Source organism: Canis aureus, chromosome 3, assembly GCF_053574225.1.
Source record: "Canis aureus isolate CA01 chromosome 3, VMU_Caureus_v.1.0, whole genome shotgun sequence".
In the NCBI taxonomy this organism is placed as follows: domain Eukaryota; kingdom Metazoa; phylum Chordata; class Mammalia; order Carnivora; family Canidae; genus Canis; species Canis aureus.
In genome coordinates this window covers 12,861,729-12,878,738 of record NC_135613.1, presented here as the reverse complement: position 1 = coordinate 12,878,738, position 17,010 = coordinate 12,861,729, and the positions used below count along the sequence as shown (strand labels likewise).

The 17,010-nt window shown below is 38.2% G+C and overlaps 1 protein-coding gene and 1 pseudogene across 1 annotated transcript in view; one reads left to right on the top strand and one right to left on the bottom strand.

The window, feature by feature from the left end:
• The window catches only part of GLG1 (golgi glycoprotein 1), a 148,467-nt gene that overhangs the window by 89,226 nt on the left and 42,231 nt on the right, over nt 1–17,010 (top strand). Inside the window, exons 2-4 of the mRNA XM_077890457.1 lie at nt 2,559–2,591; nt 12,603–12,689; nt 16,391–16,606. Coding sequence (XP_077746583.1) covers nt 2,559–2,591; nt 12,603–12,689; nt 16,391–16,606 — 336 coding nt within the window. The remainder of the gene's footprint in view (nt 1–2,558; nt 2,592–12,602; nt 12,690–16,390; nt 16,607–17,010) is intronic.
• Nucleotides 5,892–6,005, bottom strand: LOC144311654 (U4 spliceosomal RNA; annotated as a pseudogene).

Sequence of the window (17,010 nt, the reverse complement as noted above, 5' to 3'; positions counted from 1 at the left end):
GTTACAGGGCAAAGGTTGTGGGTATCAGATGCTATTAGAGAGAAGTAAAGGGCAGCCTGGGTGGCTTAGCAGTTTAGTGCCTGCCTTTGACCCAGGGCGTGATCCTGGAGATCTGGGATCAAGTCCCATGTCGGGCTCCCTACATGGAGCCTGCTTCTCCCTCTGCCTATGTCTCTCCCTCTCTGTGCCTCTCATGAATAAATAAATAAAATCTTAAAAAAAAAAAAAAGTAAAAAATAGAAATAATCCAGTCTACCACTGTAGGGAAGCAGGCCACTAAAACAGTCATTAATTTACTAATGTAGATCCTGTGAACCATAGACATGACAACACTGTTTTCCATAAGTAACTTACATATTATGTAAATACCTTATTTTGAAAATGCTCCAATGCTCTGAATTTCTTTACAGAATGCTCCTTTTTTAAAAATTATTATTTTTTTAAGTAGGCTCCACACCTAAAGTGGGGCTTGAACTTATGACTCTGAGATCAAAAGTTGCATGCTCTACCAACTGATCCAGCCAGGTGACCCTCAAGAATGCCCCTTTAATCCAAAGTTATTATTTAGTAGAAATGAATACTGGTAGAGATGATAGTGATATTAATTGGCTTTTTTGCTTCCTTTGAGAAAGAACAAAAATTGCTAATTGATTGGAACAAATTTGAGAGATAGATAAAAATGGAATAAGGTAGAAAACTGCCTAAACAAAATAAAGCATTCTTTTTTTTTTTTTTAAAGATTTTATTTATTTATTCGCAAGATACAGAGAGAGGCAGAGACATAGGCAGAGGGAGGAGAAGTAGGATCCATGCAGGGAGCCTGATGTGGGACTCGATCCTGGGACTCTGGGATCATGCCCTGGTCCGAAGGCAGACGCTCAACCACTGAGCCACCCAGGCAACTGGTAAGAGATGTAAGATAAGTGCTTGGAGTTGAAGTGGAGGGAACAGAGTGAAGCTAGCTTAACTCATAGTCTGGAGGCTTATTTCTGAGACTCAGAAAGCCTCCCCAGAAAGTCATTAAAATATGTTTTTATTTAGACAAGTAGGGGGACAGTCCACAGGTGATGTGTTGTAATCTCATGATTACCCAACAATCTAGTGAAAGTCAGTTTTAATATTTTATAAGTAAGTACAAAAATGAGTTTGTATATTAGTGTCAATGCCCACTAAATTCTGCAATGGAATTAATAGTTCTCTAGAAAACCTTTTCTTTCTGAAGTGATGCTAATAGTTGTGGCTGCTTAACTTGTTAATATTTACTGTTTTCTTTATTGCCTCGTCTTTCTCCTTGAATAGAGACATTTTTATTTTGAAAACGGCACCTTTTATTAACTGCATTGGTAATATTTCATAGATGGTATGCAAAATTCACTTGCTTTGGAATGTTATGGAAACTCAAAGAAAATGTGTGTCTTCTTACAACTGTATCTTTTTTAAGTATGAACAAGGAAACTAAAGGACATGTGTATTGCAAAGTTATGTAATATTAAACACAACCTAGTCTACTTTTTATTTTATTTATTTATTTATTTATTTATTTATTTATTTATTTATTTATTTATTTTTAAATTTATTTATGATAGTCACAGAGAGAGAGAGAGGCAGAGACACAGGCAGAGGGAGAAGCAGGCTCCATGCACCGGGAGCCCGATGTGGGACTCGATCCCAGGTCTCCGGGATTGCGCCCTGGGCCAAAGGCAGGCGCCAAACTGCTGCGCCACCCAGGGGTCCCTACTTTTTAAATTATGGAATAAAAAGTTCATTTTACCTCTGGTACATGTACCTGACTTTGCAGAGTATATGCAGTCATGGGAATATAGACAGACAGACAGACAGACAGACAGATAGATAGATAGATACAGATATTCAATTGCTGTTTTGAAAGAACTTCCTATTTTAAATTACATACTTGCAAGACTGTAGACTCCTAATAAGTTACATTGAGTTCCTCTGTACTCATCACCTAGCAGTGGTGACATCAGATTAGTATGTATGTGTTTGAGAGAGAGCGCATGATGAGCAGGAGGAGCAGAGGGAGAAGGAGAGAGAACCTCAAGCGACTCTGCTCAGTGAGGAGCCCAGTGTGGGGCTCAGACTCAACACTGAGATCAGTTGCTTAACCAACTGTGCTACCCAGGCACAGAGATTAGTTTTTAAATCATTAACAGACCTTTTTTCCCCTCTTGAATAAACCTGGGGTTTTGTTTTTCTAAATATCTCACTTTCTTTAAAGAAAGGACACCGTATTGTGCTTGATCTTCTTTAGGTTTCAGAATTACCAAGTGTCTTATAAGGATCCTCATGTCACTATTGCTTTGTTCCTTTAGTACTTTCTTTTCCATTTTCCCCATTTTCAGATTGATTGGTAAGGGAGTGTGTCTCATCTACTTTTTTGGCATGTTTTCCTCTGGAAATCTAAAAGATACATAAGCTCCATTTTATTTCTTAAACATGTTCAGTTAAATATTCACATTTCTTATTTTGAGTTTATTTTGGTGGTATTTGAAAACTTGGGAGTTTTTTTTTTAACATCATCTCTTTTTTTTTCCTTTTAGCCTGAAAATGAGATTTCTTCAGACTGCAATCATGTAAGTATGGATTTTCCATAACTCACCATCTGTGCTTTATATATATGGCAGATTCAGGATGTTTTTCCTGTTGTTTTGGGAAACATTATGTCTTCTTAGATTCTCTTAATCTTAACAAGGATGATAAACCTTATTTAAGGACCATGGTAAATCTGCAAATACCCCTCCACTCTAGAAACAAGCAGATTTTGTCAAATATTTATGTACTTAAGCTTAAATTTTACTTCAGTTACAGTTACCATATGAAAATAATTGTTTCTCTGCTTATTAAGCTTACAACTTTATTTATTTTTATTTTTTAAAATATTTTATTTATTTGAGAGAAAGCAGGTGTGAGAGAGAGCATGTAAGTGGGCAGAGGGAGAGGGTGAAGTAGACTCTCGCTGAACAGTGAACCCAACTTAGACCTCAATCCCAGAACCCTGGGATCATGACCTGCTTAACTGTCTGAGCCACCCTGGTGCCTTATGTTAAAAGTTTTATGTACGCATATACTCTAGAGATAACTAGAATTAATTCATTAAAAATCATAAATATCAGGGGGCCTAGATGGCTCAGTTGGTTAAGCATTTGCTTTCAGCTCAGGTCATGATCCTGGGGTCCTGGGATCAAGCCCCGAGTCTGGCTCCCTGTTCAGTGGGAGTCTACTTCTCCCTCTCTCTCTGTCGCTTCCTCTGCTTGTGCACTTGGAGGCACTCTTTCTCTCTCAAATAAATAAATAAAACCTTTAAAAGATCATATATATTTATCTGTATTCTGTAAAGTATAATGTTAAAAGGAAGCTGATGATGGGGATCCCTGGGTGGCTCAGCGGTTTAGCGCCTGCCTTCGGCTCAGGTCGTGATCCCGGGATCAAGTCCCATGTCCGGCTCCCTGCAGGAACTGCTTCTCCCTCTGCCTGTGTCTCTGTCTCTGTCTCTCTCATGAATAAATTTAAAAAAAATTTTTTAATTAAAAAAAAAAAAGGAAGCTGATGTGAAATCAAATCTGTGCAAAAAGTACTGGGTGCTTTGGTAGAAATCTATATAGTGTACAGAGGGGACACAAAAGTTAATTTTTGCCCAGGTGGGATTGATGTCAGGCAAGATTTAATAGCGGAGATGGTACTTGAGGTGGGTTATATTCTTTCTTTCTTTCTTTCTTTCTTTATTTATTTATTTTTTTTTTTTTTTGAGGTGGGTTTTAAAAGAGGAATTGTTGTATCTGACAATACTGAAAGAGGTCTCTATCAACAATTTAGAAGGTAGTTTAAAGGGGAGACTGCCAGAGCAGAGAAGAAGGCTAACTGTGTAGATTGACTACTTATTCTAATGAATGTGTAGATAGGTCAGAGACTTTTTTTTTTTAAGATTTTATTTATTTATTCATGAGAGAAACACACAGAGAGGCAGAGACACAGGCAGAGGGAGAAGCAGGCTCCATGGGGGGAACCTGATGTGGGACTCGATCCCATGACCACAGGATCACGACCTGAGCCAAAGGCAGATGCTCAACCGCTGAGCCACCCAGGCATCCTTAGGTTGGAGACTTAAAGTAAAACTAAAACCACAAGAATACTAGAAGAAAATACGAACATAGATTTTTCTTTTCTTTTTTTTTTTTTTTTTTTTTTTTGAGATTTTTCTAAACATGATACAACTTTAAGAAATATTTTTAAGGGATCCCTTAAATCTTTAAATCCTTTAAATCTTTAAAAGAAAAAATATATTTTTTATTTTTATTTTTTTAAATATATTTTTTAAAAAAAGATTTAAAAATTTGATTGCATTAAACAAATTCAAAAGACTTGAGATTTTTCCTTCAAAAAGTTGTGTAAATTATGAAAAAGTATTTGCAACACCGATTTAAAAAAAGGACTATGTGTTTTTATTTTTTGAGAGAGAGAGCTTGAGTGAGCAGGGGGAGGGGCTGAGTAAGACAGAGAAAATCTTTTTTTTTTTTATAGATTTTATTTATTTATTCACGAGAGACACACACGCACAGAGAGATAGAGAGAGAGAGGCAGAGACACAGGTAGAGGGAGAAACAGGCTCCATGCAGGAAGCCTGATGTGGGACTTGATCCCGGGTCTCCAGGATCAGGCCCTGGGCTGAAGGCAGCGCTAAACCACTGAGCCGGGACGCCTGGGTAGCTCAGTGGTTGGGTGCCTGCCTTCGGCCCGGGCCGAGATCCAGGATCAAGTCCCACATCGGGCTCCCTGTGTGGAGCCTGCTTCTCCCTCTGCCTGTGTCTCTGCCTCTCTCTCAGTCTGTGTCTCTCATGAATAAATAAATAAAACTTAAAAAAAAAAAAACAAACACTGAGCCACCTGGACTACCGGAGAGAAAATCCCCTCCCACCCCCGCCCTGAGAAAATCTTAAGTAGGTTCCCCACACAGCGTGGAGCTCAAGGCAGTGATCAGTGTCATGACCTTGAGATCATGACTTAACCTGAAACTAAGAGTCAGATGCTTAACCAACTAAGCTACCCAGGTGCCCCCAAAGGACTATATTCTTTAATAGAAAGTGCTGTGAGTAAACATAGGCAACAGGTATAGACTATTCACAGGTAAAGATAAAGATGTCCAATAATCAATGAAAATTTGATTCTCTCTAATAATTAAAAATGTGAAAATTAAAAGACAAACAGGTGCACTGTTTTCATCTATCTGATTAGCAAACAAAAAATTTGATAAATAAACAATATTAAAAAATATACACAATATTCATGGGAATGTGGGGATTTACACATTCTCTAGCCCACTAATCAGCAAACTGCTACCCATTGGCCAAGTCCAGACCACTGCCTGTTTTTATGCATAAAGTTTTATTGGAACATACCCACGCCCCCATTCAGTTACATACTGTCTTTGGTTGCTTTCCATACTACAACAGAAAGGTTGGATGGTTTCTTTCTTTCTTTTTTTAATATTTTATTTACTTATTCATGAGAATACACAGAGAGGAGAGAGAGAGAGAGAGGCAGAGACACAGGCAGAGGGAGAAAGAAGCGGGCTCCATGCAGGGAGCCTGACATGGGATTCAATCCCGGGTCTCCAGGATCAGGCCCTGGGCTGTAGGCGGCGCTAAACCACTGAGCCGCCAGGGCTGCCCAGGTTGAATAGTTTCAACAAAAACTGTAGATCCCTAGAATTATAAAAGATTTTGCTTTTGGCCTTTTGTAGAAAAAGTTGCTAAACTCTGTTCTAGCCTATGAATAAGAATATAAGTATGAAAAACTTATTTGTAAAGCAATCAACTTAAAATGTTTACATACTTTGGCCTAGCATTTTTACTTTTAAGAATTTATGTGTAGTTCTACTTAAAAGAATGGATTCAAATATGTCTAGAAGAGGTTATTTGTTATGCCATTATTAGCAATAATCGTGCCTTGGATAAACCTCATTGGGTACAATACTGCCACTGTGCAAAGCTTGATGTGGCGTTATTATAAAGCAAAAAATTAGAGGGAAAAAAACCTCAGAATCCACCAGTAGAGTAACTCTGGTCTAGGGAAATCCCAGAAAGCAGATAATCTGTGCCCTAGAACTCCTAAAAGGCTGGAGAATAAGAAGGATTTGACACTGCTCAAGATGGGGACCAGTAGTAGAAAACAGGAGAATTGATGTCCTTAAAACAGAGAATATTAAGACACAGAGGGAAGACCATGTGAAGATACAAGGAGCTGATGGCTCTCTTTACAAGCCAAGGAGAGAAGTCTCAGAAGAAATCATTGCCAACCCCTTACTCTCAGATTTCTAGACTCCAGAATTGTGAGAAAATAAATCTCTTGTTGTTTAAGACACCCAATCTTTGGTATTTTGTTATGGCAGCCCTAGCAAACTAATACACTTTTGGGTTGGAATAAGATGCATTATATTTTCCCATTAAAATTAATGGAACAAGGGATGCCTGGGTGGCTCAGTGATTGAACATCTGCTTTCAGTTCAGGGCGTGATTTCAGAGCTCTGGGATCAAGTCCCACAAGAGGCTCCCTGCAGGGAGCCTGCTTCTCCCCCTGCCTATGTCTTTGCCTCTCTTTCTGAGTCTCTCATGAATAAATAAATACAATCTTTTCCAAAAAATAATGGAACACATTTAAAATATTAAACAGCTTTCCACTTAGTAAGTAGTTCTGGAATAAATTCGTGTTATTAAGCAAGAGATAAGATTACTTATGAACAGTCTTTGGGCCAATAAATTTGAAAATGTTTACACAATGGACAAATTCCTAGAAAAACAAATTTATCAAAACTAACACAAGAAGTAGAAAATATGAGGAACTTATATTTATTTAAAAAAATGAATCTGCAAATATAAATATTTATTGACTGGTTGGCTCAATTGGTGGTGTATGCCATTCTTGATCTCAGTGTAAGCTCAAGCCCTGTGTGGGTGGTAGAGATTACTTAAATAAATAAAACTTTAAAATTTTCTTTAAAAAAATGAATCCATAAATAAAAATCTTACCATAAAGAAAACTCCAGAACTAGATGGATTTATTGGTGGAAGGGAAAAATAACAACAGTTTTTATTTGCTTATTTATTTTTGTTAAGATTTTATTTATTCATTTGAGAGAGAGAGAGTGCGCACACTCAGTGGGGAGTAGAGGGAGAGGGATAAGAAGAATCTGCGCTCACTGGAGAGCCCAGTGCCGGCCTTGATTCCAGAACGCTGAGATCATGACCTGAGCCAAAGTCAGATGCCCACCCACTGAGCCACCCAGATGCCCTAACATCAGTCTTTTAAAGAGTTAAAAAATGTGGAAATATTTTTCTGTTCATTATGAGGCTAACATAACCTTACTATCACCTAACAAGGATATAACAGGTTTTTCTTACCTGGGCCAGGGTCACTTGTGAACCATAGATGAAAAAATGCTAACCAAATTAGTAGCAAACTATCCACTAAAATATAAGAAGGGAAATACATCAGGACTACATTGCATTTATTGTGGAATTGTGAAGTTAATTTCACGTTTAAAAAGTTAATAAAGGAGAAAAAGTTACGTCGCCATCTCAAGTACATTAAAAAGCAGTTGTCTAAATTCAACTAGTTTTTACAGTTTCTATCATAGGAAATTTTCTAACAGTAATTAGACTGAAGACTAAAGAAGATTAATAGGTAAAAAAAAAAAATCATTTGTGTTCCTACTAACCAGCAATGAGTGATCTGAAAATGAAATTAAAACATTCTGTTTCATGGATTGGAAAACATAATATTGTTAAGATGATAATACTCCCCAAGTGGATCTAGATTCAGTGCCATCCCTATCAAAATTTCTGCTGACAACTTTGTAGAAATTGCCATGCTGATCCTAAAATTCATATGGAAATGCAAAGGTCCAGAATAGTCAAAAGGATCTTAATAAAAAGAACAAAGTTGGAGCATTCATAATTCCTGATTTCAAAATTTACTATAAAGCCACAGTAAAATTCATTAGCTTCCTATTTCCTGTAAGATAAAATATACATTTACACATTCTTTAATGTGAGCTCTGATACTCAATGTGATCTGATCCCTGCCTGCAACCCAGAGCCTTATCTTTCATACCTCAACGCAGCCATTCTGAGCTATGGATGTCCCTAGAAGTTATAAAGACTCTTTCTGTCCTTTCTAGCTTTGTGCTCCTATAACCCCAACCTCCTTCAGTTCACCTGACAAAATTCTTTCTTATTCCTGGGGATTGAGCCTAGTATAATTTGACCACTACTGCCTCCACCTATCCCTCCTCCACATTCTTTTGTATTCCTTTAACATCTTCCGCATGCATTTGGTATCACATTTATCACACTATATTTTAATATTTTTATTGCTTATTTGCTCCCCAGTCCAACTCTTTCGTCTTTTGGCTCCTGTGGTTGAGCTCCTTGAATGCCGAAACAGTGGCTTTTTTTCTTCACCCTTTATTTTGTTACTAGCAGGATTCCAGGGTATAGTAGTTTCTCAAAATGTGTCTAGAAGGGGGAAATGGGTAGGTGGATGGATTCATAGATGAACATCTTGAAGTTGAAATACTTTTGCTAACCAATAGCACTTTTTGTCAAATTGCAATTATTTTTCTTAGTCAATTATAACCACTCAGGAGGGGACAAGTATCAAATATGGTATAAGTAACCAACTCTCAAAAATCAGGTGTAATGTGTGTTTATGTTTTCTAGAGGAAAAGGTACTGGTGGCAACCCATATTGAATTCCCTTTTTACTTCTATTCCTGAAAGAATAATAATACATTACTGGGTCATATTAAAACTAAAAGACCAGGAAGTAGATTAATGGTTGCCCAAGGACGGGTGGAGGAATTTTAAGAAGTGACACAACAGCTATGGGGTTTCTGTCTGGGGTGATTGAGCATGTCCTCAATTAGACTGTGGTAATGGTTGCACAACCTTATGAATATACTGAAAACCACTGAATTGTAAACTTAAAATGGTAACTTTTATAGTATATGAATTATATCTCAAAAAAAAGTGAAAAGTAAAAATGAGATGTTCAAATTAAAAATTAAAGACATTTCAGAAGCTCTAGGGATCCCTGGGTGGCGCAGTGGTTTAGCGCCTGCCTTTGGCCCAGGGCGTGATCCTGGAGACCCAGGATCGAATCCCACGTCGGGCTCCCGGTGCATGGAGCCTGCTTCTCCCTCTGCCTGTGTCTCTGCCTCTCTCTCTCTCTCTCTGTGACTATCATAAATAAATAAATAAATAAATAAATAAATAAATAAATAAATAAATAAATAAATAAGCAAGCAAGCAAGCAAGCAAGCAAGCAAGCTCTAAGTGATTACCTAAATGACTTTGACAGAAAATAAATTTCTAGTCCATCACAGGATGTCTGAGTTTGTGTTACAGTGAGGAAGCACTCTGTGATTTGTATTTTATATTTTTTCTGTCATTTGTTGCTGTTTACTCTAAATCCTTGAGCTGTCAGAGAGCTTCTCTTTTTTCTTCCTTTCCTTTCCTTTCCTTTCCTTTCCTTTCCTTTCCTTTCCTTTCCTTTCCTTTCCTTTCCTTTCCTTTCCTTTCCTTTCCTTTCCTTTCCTTTCCTTTCCTTCCCTTTTTCCTTCCTTCCTTCCTTCCTTCCTTCCTTCCTTCCTTCCTTCCTTCCTTCCTTCCTTCCTTCCTTCCTTCCTTCCTTTTTATGAAAGAAATGTCACTGAGTCAGCTACAGATCACTTAATAAGGAGGAAATATTTTATTTTTTTTTATTGGAGTTCAATTTGCCAACATATAGCATAACACCCAGGGCTCATCCCGTCAAGTGCCCACCTCAGTGCCTGTCACCCAGTCACCCCCACCCCCCGCCCACCTCCCTTTCCACCACCCCTTGTACTTTTCCCAGAGTTAGGAGTCTCTCATGTTCTGTCTCCCTTTCTGATATTTCCCACTCATTTTTTTCTCCTTTCCCCTTTATTCCCTTTCACTACTTTTTATATTCCCCAAATGAATGAGACCATATAATGTTTGTCCTTCAAGGAGGAAATATTTTAATCTGTCTTTGGTTTAATGTATACACAGAATTAGAATGTTCTTAATTTTAAAAGAAGAATGTTGCTTTAATTTTAAAATACAAAATTCAAGGGTGCCTGGGTGGCTCAGGTCATGATCCCAGGACCCTGAGATTGAGCCCCACATGGGGCTTTCTGCTCAGCAGGGAGTCTGCTTCTCCCTCTCCTTCTGCCTGCTGCTCCCTTGCTCATGTTTTCTCTCTCTCTCTCTCAAATAAATATAGAAAACCTTTTAAAAATATATAATATAAAATTTAATCATCAGGTAGTACTGACTTAATTCATAGATAATTATAAAATCTGTTCAAATTCTAACCTTGTCTTTGAATCACTGGATTCATCTTTGCTTGTGAGGAGCATGGAGAACCGAGATTCCTTCAGCTTTTCCTATATCCATTCTCAGTTTGACTTCTCATGTCCTATGGGTTGAACTTGTGACTCATCATGGTATAAGTTTGTTCTTTTGTTCATCTGTTTAACATATTTGTTGATGCCTGTGTATTCCATCACTCACTCTTCTAGGCACTGGGCTGAACAAGGCAGAAGTCCATCCTCTTAGAGCTTTTGTTACAGATGGTGGCCAGATTCTACTCCTTCCTAAAAATTCACTTATTGAGGATAGTTGATGGCTTAGAGCTTTAGGCAGACTTTTGTGGGAGGGGGAGAAGAAATCCTACTCTTCCTTCACATTCTGTTTATTCACAAAGTTTTCCTCAGTACTATACAGAATTAAGTGCCTATTTTTGTGTTGTTCCTAACACAGGTTATATAAGCCTCTATTCTACTTCTAAAAAGCGGATCTGGTCATGTCACTCCCTTACTTTCCCTTCCATTACTTTCAGGTTGAAGTTCAGGCATGACTTACAATGGCTTTCAGAGTCAGTCTTCTGCTGGACTTTGAATTCCTATAACATGTCCTGTTTCTCTTTCCATACATGCTGTGAGCTTCCATACATGCTGTTTCATTTACCCAAAATGGTCCTCTCCCTACCCCTTTACTGTGGCTAGCTGCTAATCATTCAGGTCTCATCTAAGATAGCACTTTCTCTGGTATACTTCACTTGACCAAACCCCCTAGCACAGTCTGGGGTACTCCTCCCCTATACTGCTGTGATTGTGATACTATGTATTGCCATTTAACCAAATACACTACTTACCATTCACTAGAGCCACCACTGGATAGTATAGTCTTTGTCTTTCTCCTTTTGTTTTATCCCTCAGTTCCTAGTACAGTACATACTCAACATTTTTTTCTATTTTCTCTACTAGCCTATGTAGACTTGAGTTGAGACTGTGTGTGGTATAAGTGCCAAGCAGATATTTCAGCGAACCAGGAGTGATTGATTGTATTGTTTAGTCTTGGAGTATAGCAGAGAGAAAGACTTGTGAACTGCGTCTCCCTCCCCCAATCTCTTCATGTTTAGCATCCTACAAAGTCTCTGCTCTGTCTCTCCATCTGAGCCAAGTATAGGGGCTCATTTGTGCTACTTTTTTAAAAAATATTTTATTATTCATGAGAGACAGAGAGAGAGAGAGAGGCAGAGACACAGGCAGAGGGAGAAGCAGGCTCCATGCAGGGAGCCCGATGCAGGACTCAATCCTGGGACCCCAGGATCGCCCTGGCCCGAAGGCAGGCGCCAAACCGCTGAGCCACCCAGGCATCCCCCTCATTTCTGCTACTTTTCAGAAATAGAATCATACATTAAAAATTTTTAAGTAAAGCTACAAAAGCTAATATTCAGCACTCTCCTGTGGATAGTAATGGCTTAAGACAGTTTGGGGTTTAAAACATGTTAAAAACATTTGTGTAAAGTAGACCTTATGGTGTATGTGTCAAGACAAAGGAGGTTTTGTTTTGTTTTGTTTTAAAGATTTTATTTATTCATGAGAGAAATGGAGAGAGAGAGAGGCAGAGACACAGGTAGAGGGAGAAGCAGGCTCCAGGCAGAAAGCCCAACGTGGGACTCGATCCCCAGTCTCCAGAATCATGCCCTGGCCTGAAGGCAGCGCTAAACTACTGAGCCACCCAGGCTGCCCCAAAGGAGGGTTTTAAAGGAATGAAGATAGATATGCCTGGAAACTAGACTCTGGGCATCTCTCCTTCATAAAACTGATCTATGAAAGCACTGTGGACTGTGAAATCTGCAACTAACCCCACTAAATCTGAGCTTGTGGGTTAGACTTTCTGGTTTAATAGAATTTAGCTTGTACAACCTTATGAATGTTTTCTCTGAAAACCTTACCAGGGACTTTAATGGTAATTTTTTTTCATGGGTTTAAAAAAAAAAAAAAATTGTCCTTAAATGAAAAAAGAAGAAAGTATGCCTGAATGATAGTGTTTTATTTTGCTCTGCACATTTTCCCCTTTTATCTCTAAACACAATGACATTTTTATCTCACTTTTTATTAACTGAATATGCTTTATCTGACTTTTGTATAATGGACTTTTATCACTTAAAATAACTATCGATGAAAAATTCCGTTCTATTTAACTGAAGTTTTTGGTTTTTTTTTTCTCTTGTACCTAGTTGTTGTGGAATTACAAGCTGAATCTAACAACGGACCCCAAGTTTGAATCTGTGGCCAGAGAGGTTTGCAAATCTACCATATCAGAGGTAGGTTGTGAAAGAATTTTGTGAGTATTTAATGGCATCTGTTGACCAGACCAGCCATTAAGGGGAGAATGACTGACTTAGTTACTTTACTTTTCTTGGAATTCACATCTGTATTGGCTGAGAGAGAGGCCGTGGTGGCAGGCAATATAACTAGCCTCCTTTTTGTTGATATTCACCTACATTTATCCTAGGATGCCGTTGATTCAGACACATTGGAAATCAGGCTCCACTGGTCCCCAAACAGAGGACACAACTGCTTCTTTCATCAGTGCTGTGCTCACACTTTTTGCAATCTGCTAGTGTCTGAATTATATCAAAATGATCTCCCCAAGAGGCTTATAAATGTTTCTGAGTTATGCAGTTGGTTTGATTGAACCATAGAGGCATATGCTTCAAATAATAGGAGTTAACATTAAAAAGGTTTGTGAAGGAATCATACATGTTGTTGTAGATAGATGTTGAATATAAAAACAAAAATAATTAATGAAAATGTATAGCATTGTATGGATGCTAATTGGGGAAAAATTTTCAATTGGTTTATTGTGAACAACAAATAATATTAGTGAAAATTGTGATAATTGAATTTTTTTTTAATTTTATTTTTTGGAATCAGTGATAAATTCCAAAAAGCCAGAGATCTCTGCATACCAAAGTATAGAATCACAAAGAACAGTTGCTATTTTTACCACAAGGTTAATTCTACATCTTGCAACACATAGCTAAGTCTTCAGTCTACCCCACTGATGACTTGAATTCAAGACCACATTCTTAGGTCTTAAGAAAGACCTTTTTCGGGATCCCTGGGTGGCTCAGCAGTTTATTGCCTGCCTTCGGCCCAGAGTGTGGTCCTGGAGTCCCAGGATCGAGTCCCATGTCGATCTCCCTGCATGGAGCCTGCTTCTCCCTCTGCCTGCATCTCTGCCTCTCTCTCTCTGTGTCTCTCATGAATAAATAAACAAACCCTCAGTTTGTTCCTCATTTAAATCATTATGGGACCTTGTAGAACGTGTTTTCTTCCTCAGACCTCCTAATACTTGATCTGATACATTTTATTCTTTTAAAGCAGTGATGCTTCTTCATATTTACTTTGGGGCTCCAGAATAGAATAGCATATCTTTGAAAATACTGGCTTCAGCTTTAGTATTCTCCACCTCATATTCCCCTCACTACCTGTATGGTTAGGTGTATACAACAGTTTGATTGTCATGTGGAAATTTAGCTCAGAGTCTGTGCAGATTCATCAGAATAATTTTGCTCTTTACTAGCTTATAAAAGCTATATATATGTATAACTGGTTTTCTTGTAATATTTATGTAATGGTGATCCTCTTATAACCTTTTGGGGTGTTGTGGTTTTGTAAAAGATTTCAAGCAAAAATGGGAATTTATCCCTCTCTAGAGACAGATTATTCAAGAAAATTAAATATCAGGAAGAACACAGTTACCAATAAATGTTTTAATCGATATCTCCTTCCTATCCTCTTTCTTGTAATCCTACTTGCAAAGAGAAAAACAGCATCACAAGAATACCTGCAAACTACAAACCAGACTTGTATTTACTCTCCATCACTGAGCTAAATACTGCTGACTTTCCTCCTGCTTCATGTCAAAAATAGAATGATGTCAGCATTTTTCTAATGACACCTTATGAATTTGCTCCCCAGCCACTTCAGAGTTTACTGCCATTCATGGACATCTTGATGACTTAATGATGTTTTTTGCTGTTAATCATAGAAATCTTCCTTCTGTTCTATTAAGCCTCTAACAAATAGAATGGTTGAAAGAAAGCATAAACTTTTATTTCAAACACTACGCCCTGTTGTAATTGGTGGTAAACTTAAAATACAAATAGGGGGATCCCTGGGTGGCGCAGCGGTTTGGCGCCTGCCTTTGGCCCAGGGCGCGATCCTGGAGACCCGGGATCGAATCCCACATCGGGCTCCCGGTGCATGGAGCCTGCTTCTCCCTCTGCCTGTGTCTCTGCCTCTCTCTCTCTGTGACTATCATAAATAAATAAAAATTGAAAAAAAAAAATACAAATAGGTACTGTATCTCTGTGTTTCAGTAAAATCTCAAGTGATTAAAGCTAAATATACAGTTAATTTTCCCACTGGGGCTCCAATTCAAAATGTGCTGCTAGTTTTTCTTCAAATTTGTGAACTATTGATTGCCCAGTATAAGAGCTATATGAATAGTTGCACTTCACTAAGTTTCAAAACCCAAGTGTCTGCCACTAGTTCTGTGTTCTTATATGGGGTTTTGGTTTTCTCAGTGGTTGAATTACAAATGCTGAGATTTTTCATGCAGCTATTCCTCCTTTCACTTTTGAAACTCACCTCTGCTTTGCTCAAAAACAAAACAAAAGCCCTTTTCCTGGAAATACATTTTTTGGGACATGTTTAAAAAAAAAAAAAAAAAGGCTCAAGGTTAAGTCGAAAGAGTTGCATTCATCTTGATTGTTAAAGATCTCTGCTGCCTCTTAAAGCCAGAGTGAGAGACTGCTTAAATTCTCAACTTTGCTTCTTGAAAAGTAAACATAGTTTTCTGTCTTGAACTGAGTGTTTGACTTGGTCTGGATATGATACAAGAGTTAGGCTTGAAGCTTATAAGATAATGTGTGTATATTCTTCACCTAGCACCTTTTGGAAAGGGAAAGTATATTTGTTTTGCTCTCTCTACCTATTTAGGATAGGTAATGTAATAGTGGAAAATGGTCACTATTGATTTTAAAAAGCCAATAAAACATTTTCTTCTTGTTTATTTAAAAAATAAACATTCACATATAGGCCCCTTACTCTTGTCAAAACTACCATTTCTGTTTTTAATTTCTTCAAATGCAATAGAATTTTTCCAAACAACCTTCCCTATCTTATAATTCAAGCTTACAGCCTGACAAGTAGATTTTACTTTTTTTATGCCTGAATTTCAGCGTTTTTTGGCTAGTTTGCTTCATTAGCACTTGTGGTTTGGGATGCACTTTGCAGGAACACTAACCATATGGAATTACTGTGCTTGATCCACTGGAACATGTGTCTAAACCACCCAAATTGGATTGCAGTGGCCTTCCCCTTCTCAGGCTTCTTGCCAGACTGAGCTGAGCATCACTTTAAACATGTTTCTGTTCCAGACCACAGTGGTGAAACCGGGATTCTATCAGGTTCAAAAACATGTCTAAATCCACAGTTAATTCAGAGCATATTAATGTCATATCAAGAAGTAGTGTTATGCCTTCCCATCTCCCTCCTTTTGGCCATTAGGTTTACCTAACAATAATAGTTTGCTATGTAGTTTGGCTTGGGACATGCCACTAGACTTCAGTTCTACACCTGTTTTCCAAAACTGTGTCCCAGATTATGCTCCTCGCTGTCCATTGCATTCTTTGCATGGATAAAGGGACTTCTCAATAAAACCATTTTAAAGCTATAGATGTTAAAAGCTCTTTTTAATTATATCTCAATAAAGCTGAAATTTTAAAAAATTGTTGCCAAACACATTAATCAGGTATTTCCTAGATTCCACAGCAATCTGAGTAGGCATGACAGTATTTACTTTAAAACGAATGTGTTTCTAAGTGCTTTCCTCTTTTTTCCCCAAATATAGATGGGAAATCAATAAGAAAATGTTAGACATTATCTCTTTTGTAAAAGTTGTCTGATCCGAGAATAAAATACTTGTATAAAACAGCCACTTTCTTTGGAGCAGATTAAAGAATGTGCTGATGAACCAGTTGGGAAAGGTTACTTGGTTTCCTGCTTGGTGGATCACCGAGGCAACATCACTGAGTACCAGTGTCATCAGTACATCACCAAGATGACAGCCATCATTTTTAGTGATTACCGTCTAATCTGTGGCTTCATGGATGACTGCAAAAATGACATCAACATTCTGAAATGTGGCAGCATTCGGCTTGGAGAAAAGGTATCTACTATATTTATACTAACTTTACCAAATGAATGAAAAGTTTTGTATAGGGGCACCTGGGTGGCTCAGATGGTTAGGCGTCTGCCTTCAGCTCAGGTCATGATCTCGGGGTTCTGGGATTGGGCCCCAATTCAGGCTCCCTGCTCAGCCCAGAGCCTCTTCTCCCTCTCCCTCTCCCTCTCCCTCTCCCTCTCCCTCTCCCTCTCCCTCTCCCTCTGCCTTCTCCCCACCGTTCATCCTCATGCTCTGTCTTTGCCTCTGTCTCTCTCTCAAGTAAATAAATAAAATCTTTAAAAAAAAGTTTTGTATAACTGGCATGGGAAAAATTTAGGGCTGGAGATGTCCTTAAAGTGGAGGTCCAGACAGCCTCAAGATCTAAGGCTAGTGGACCCGTGAATGTA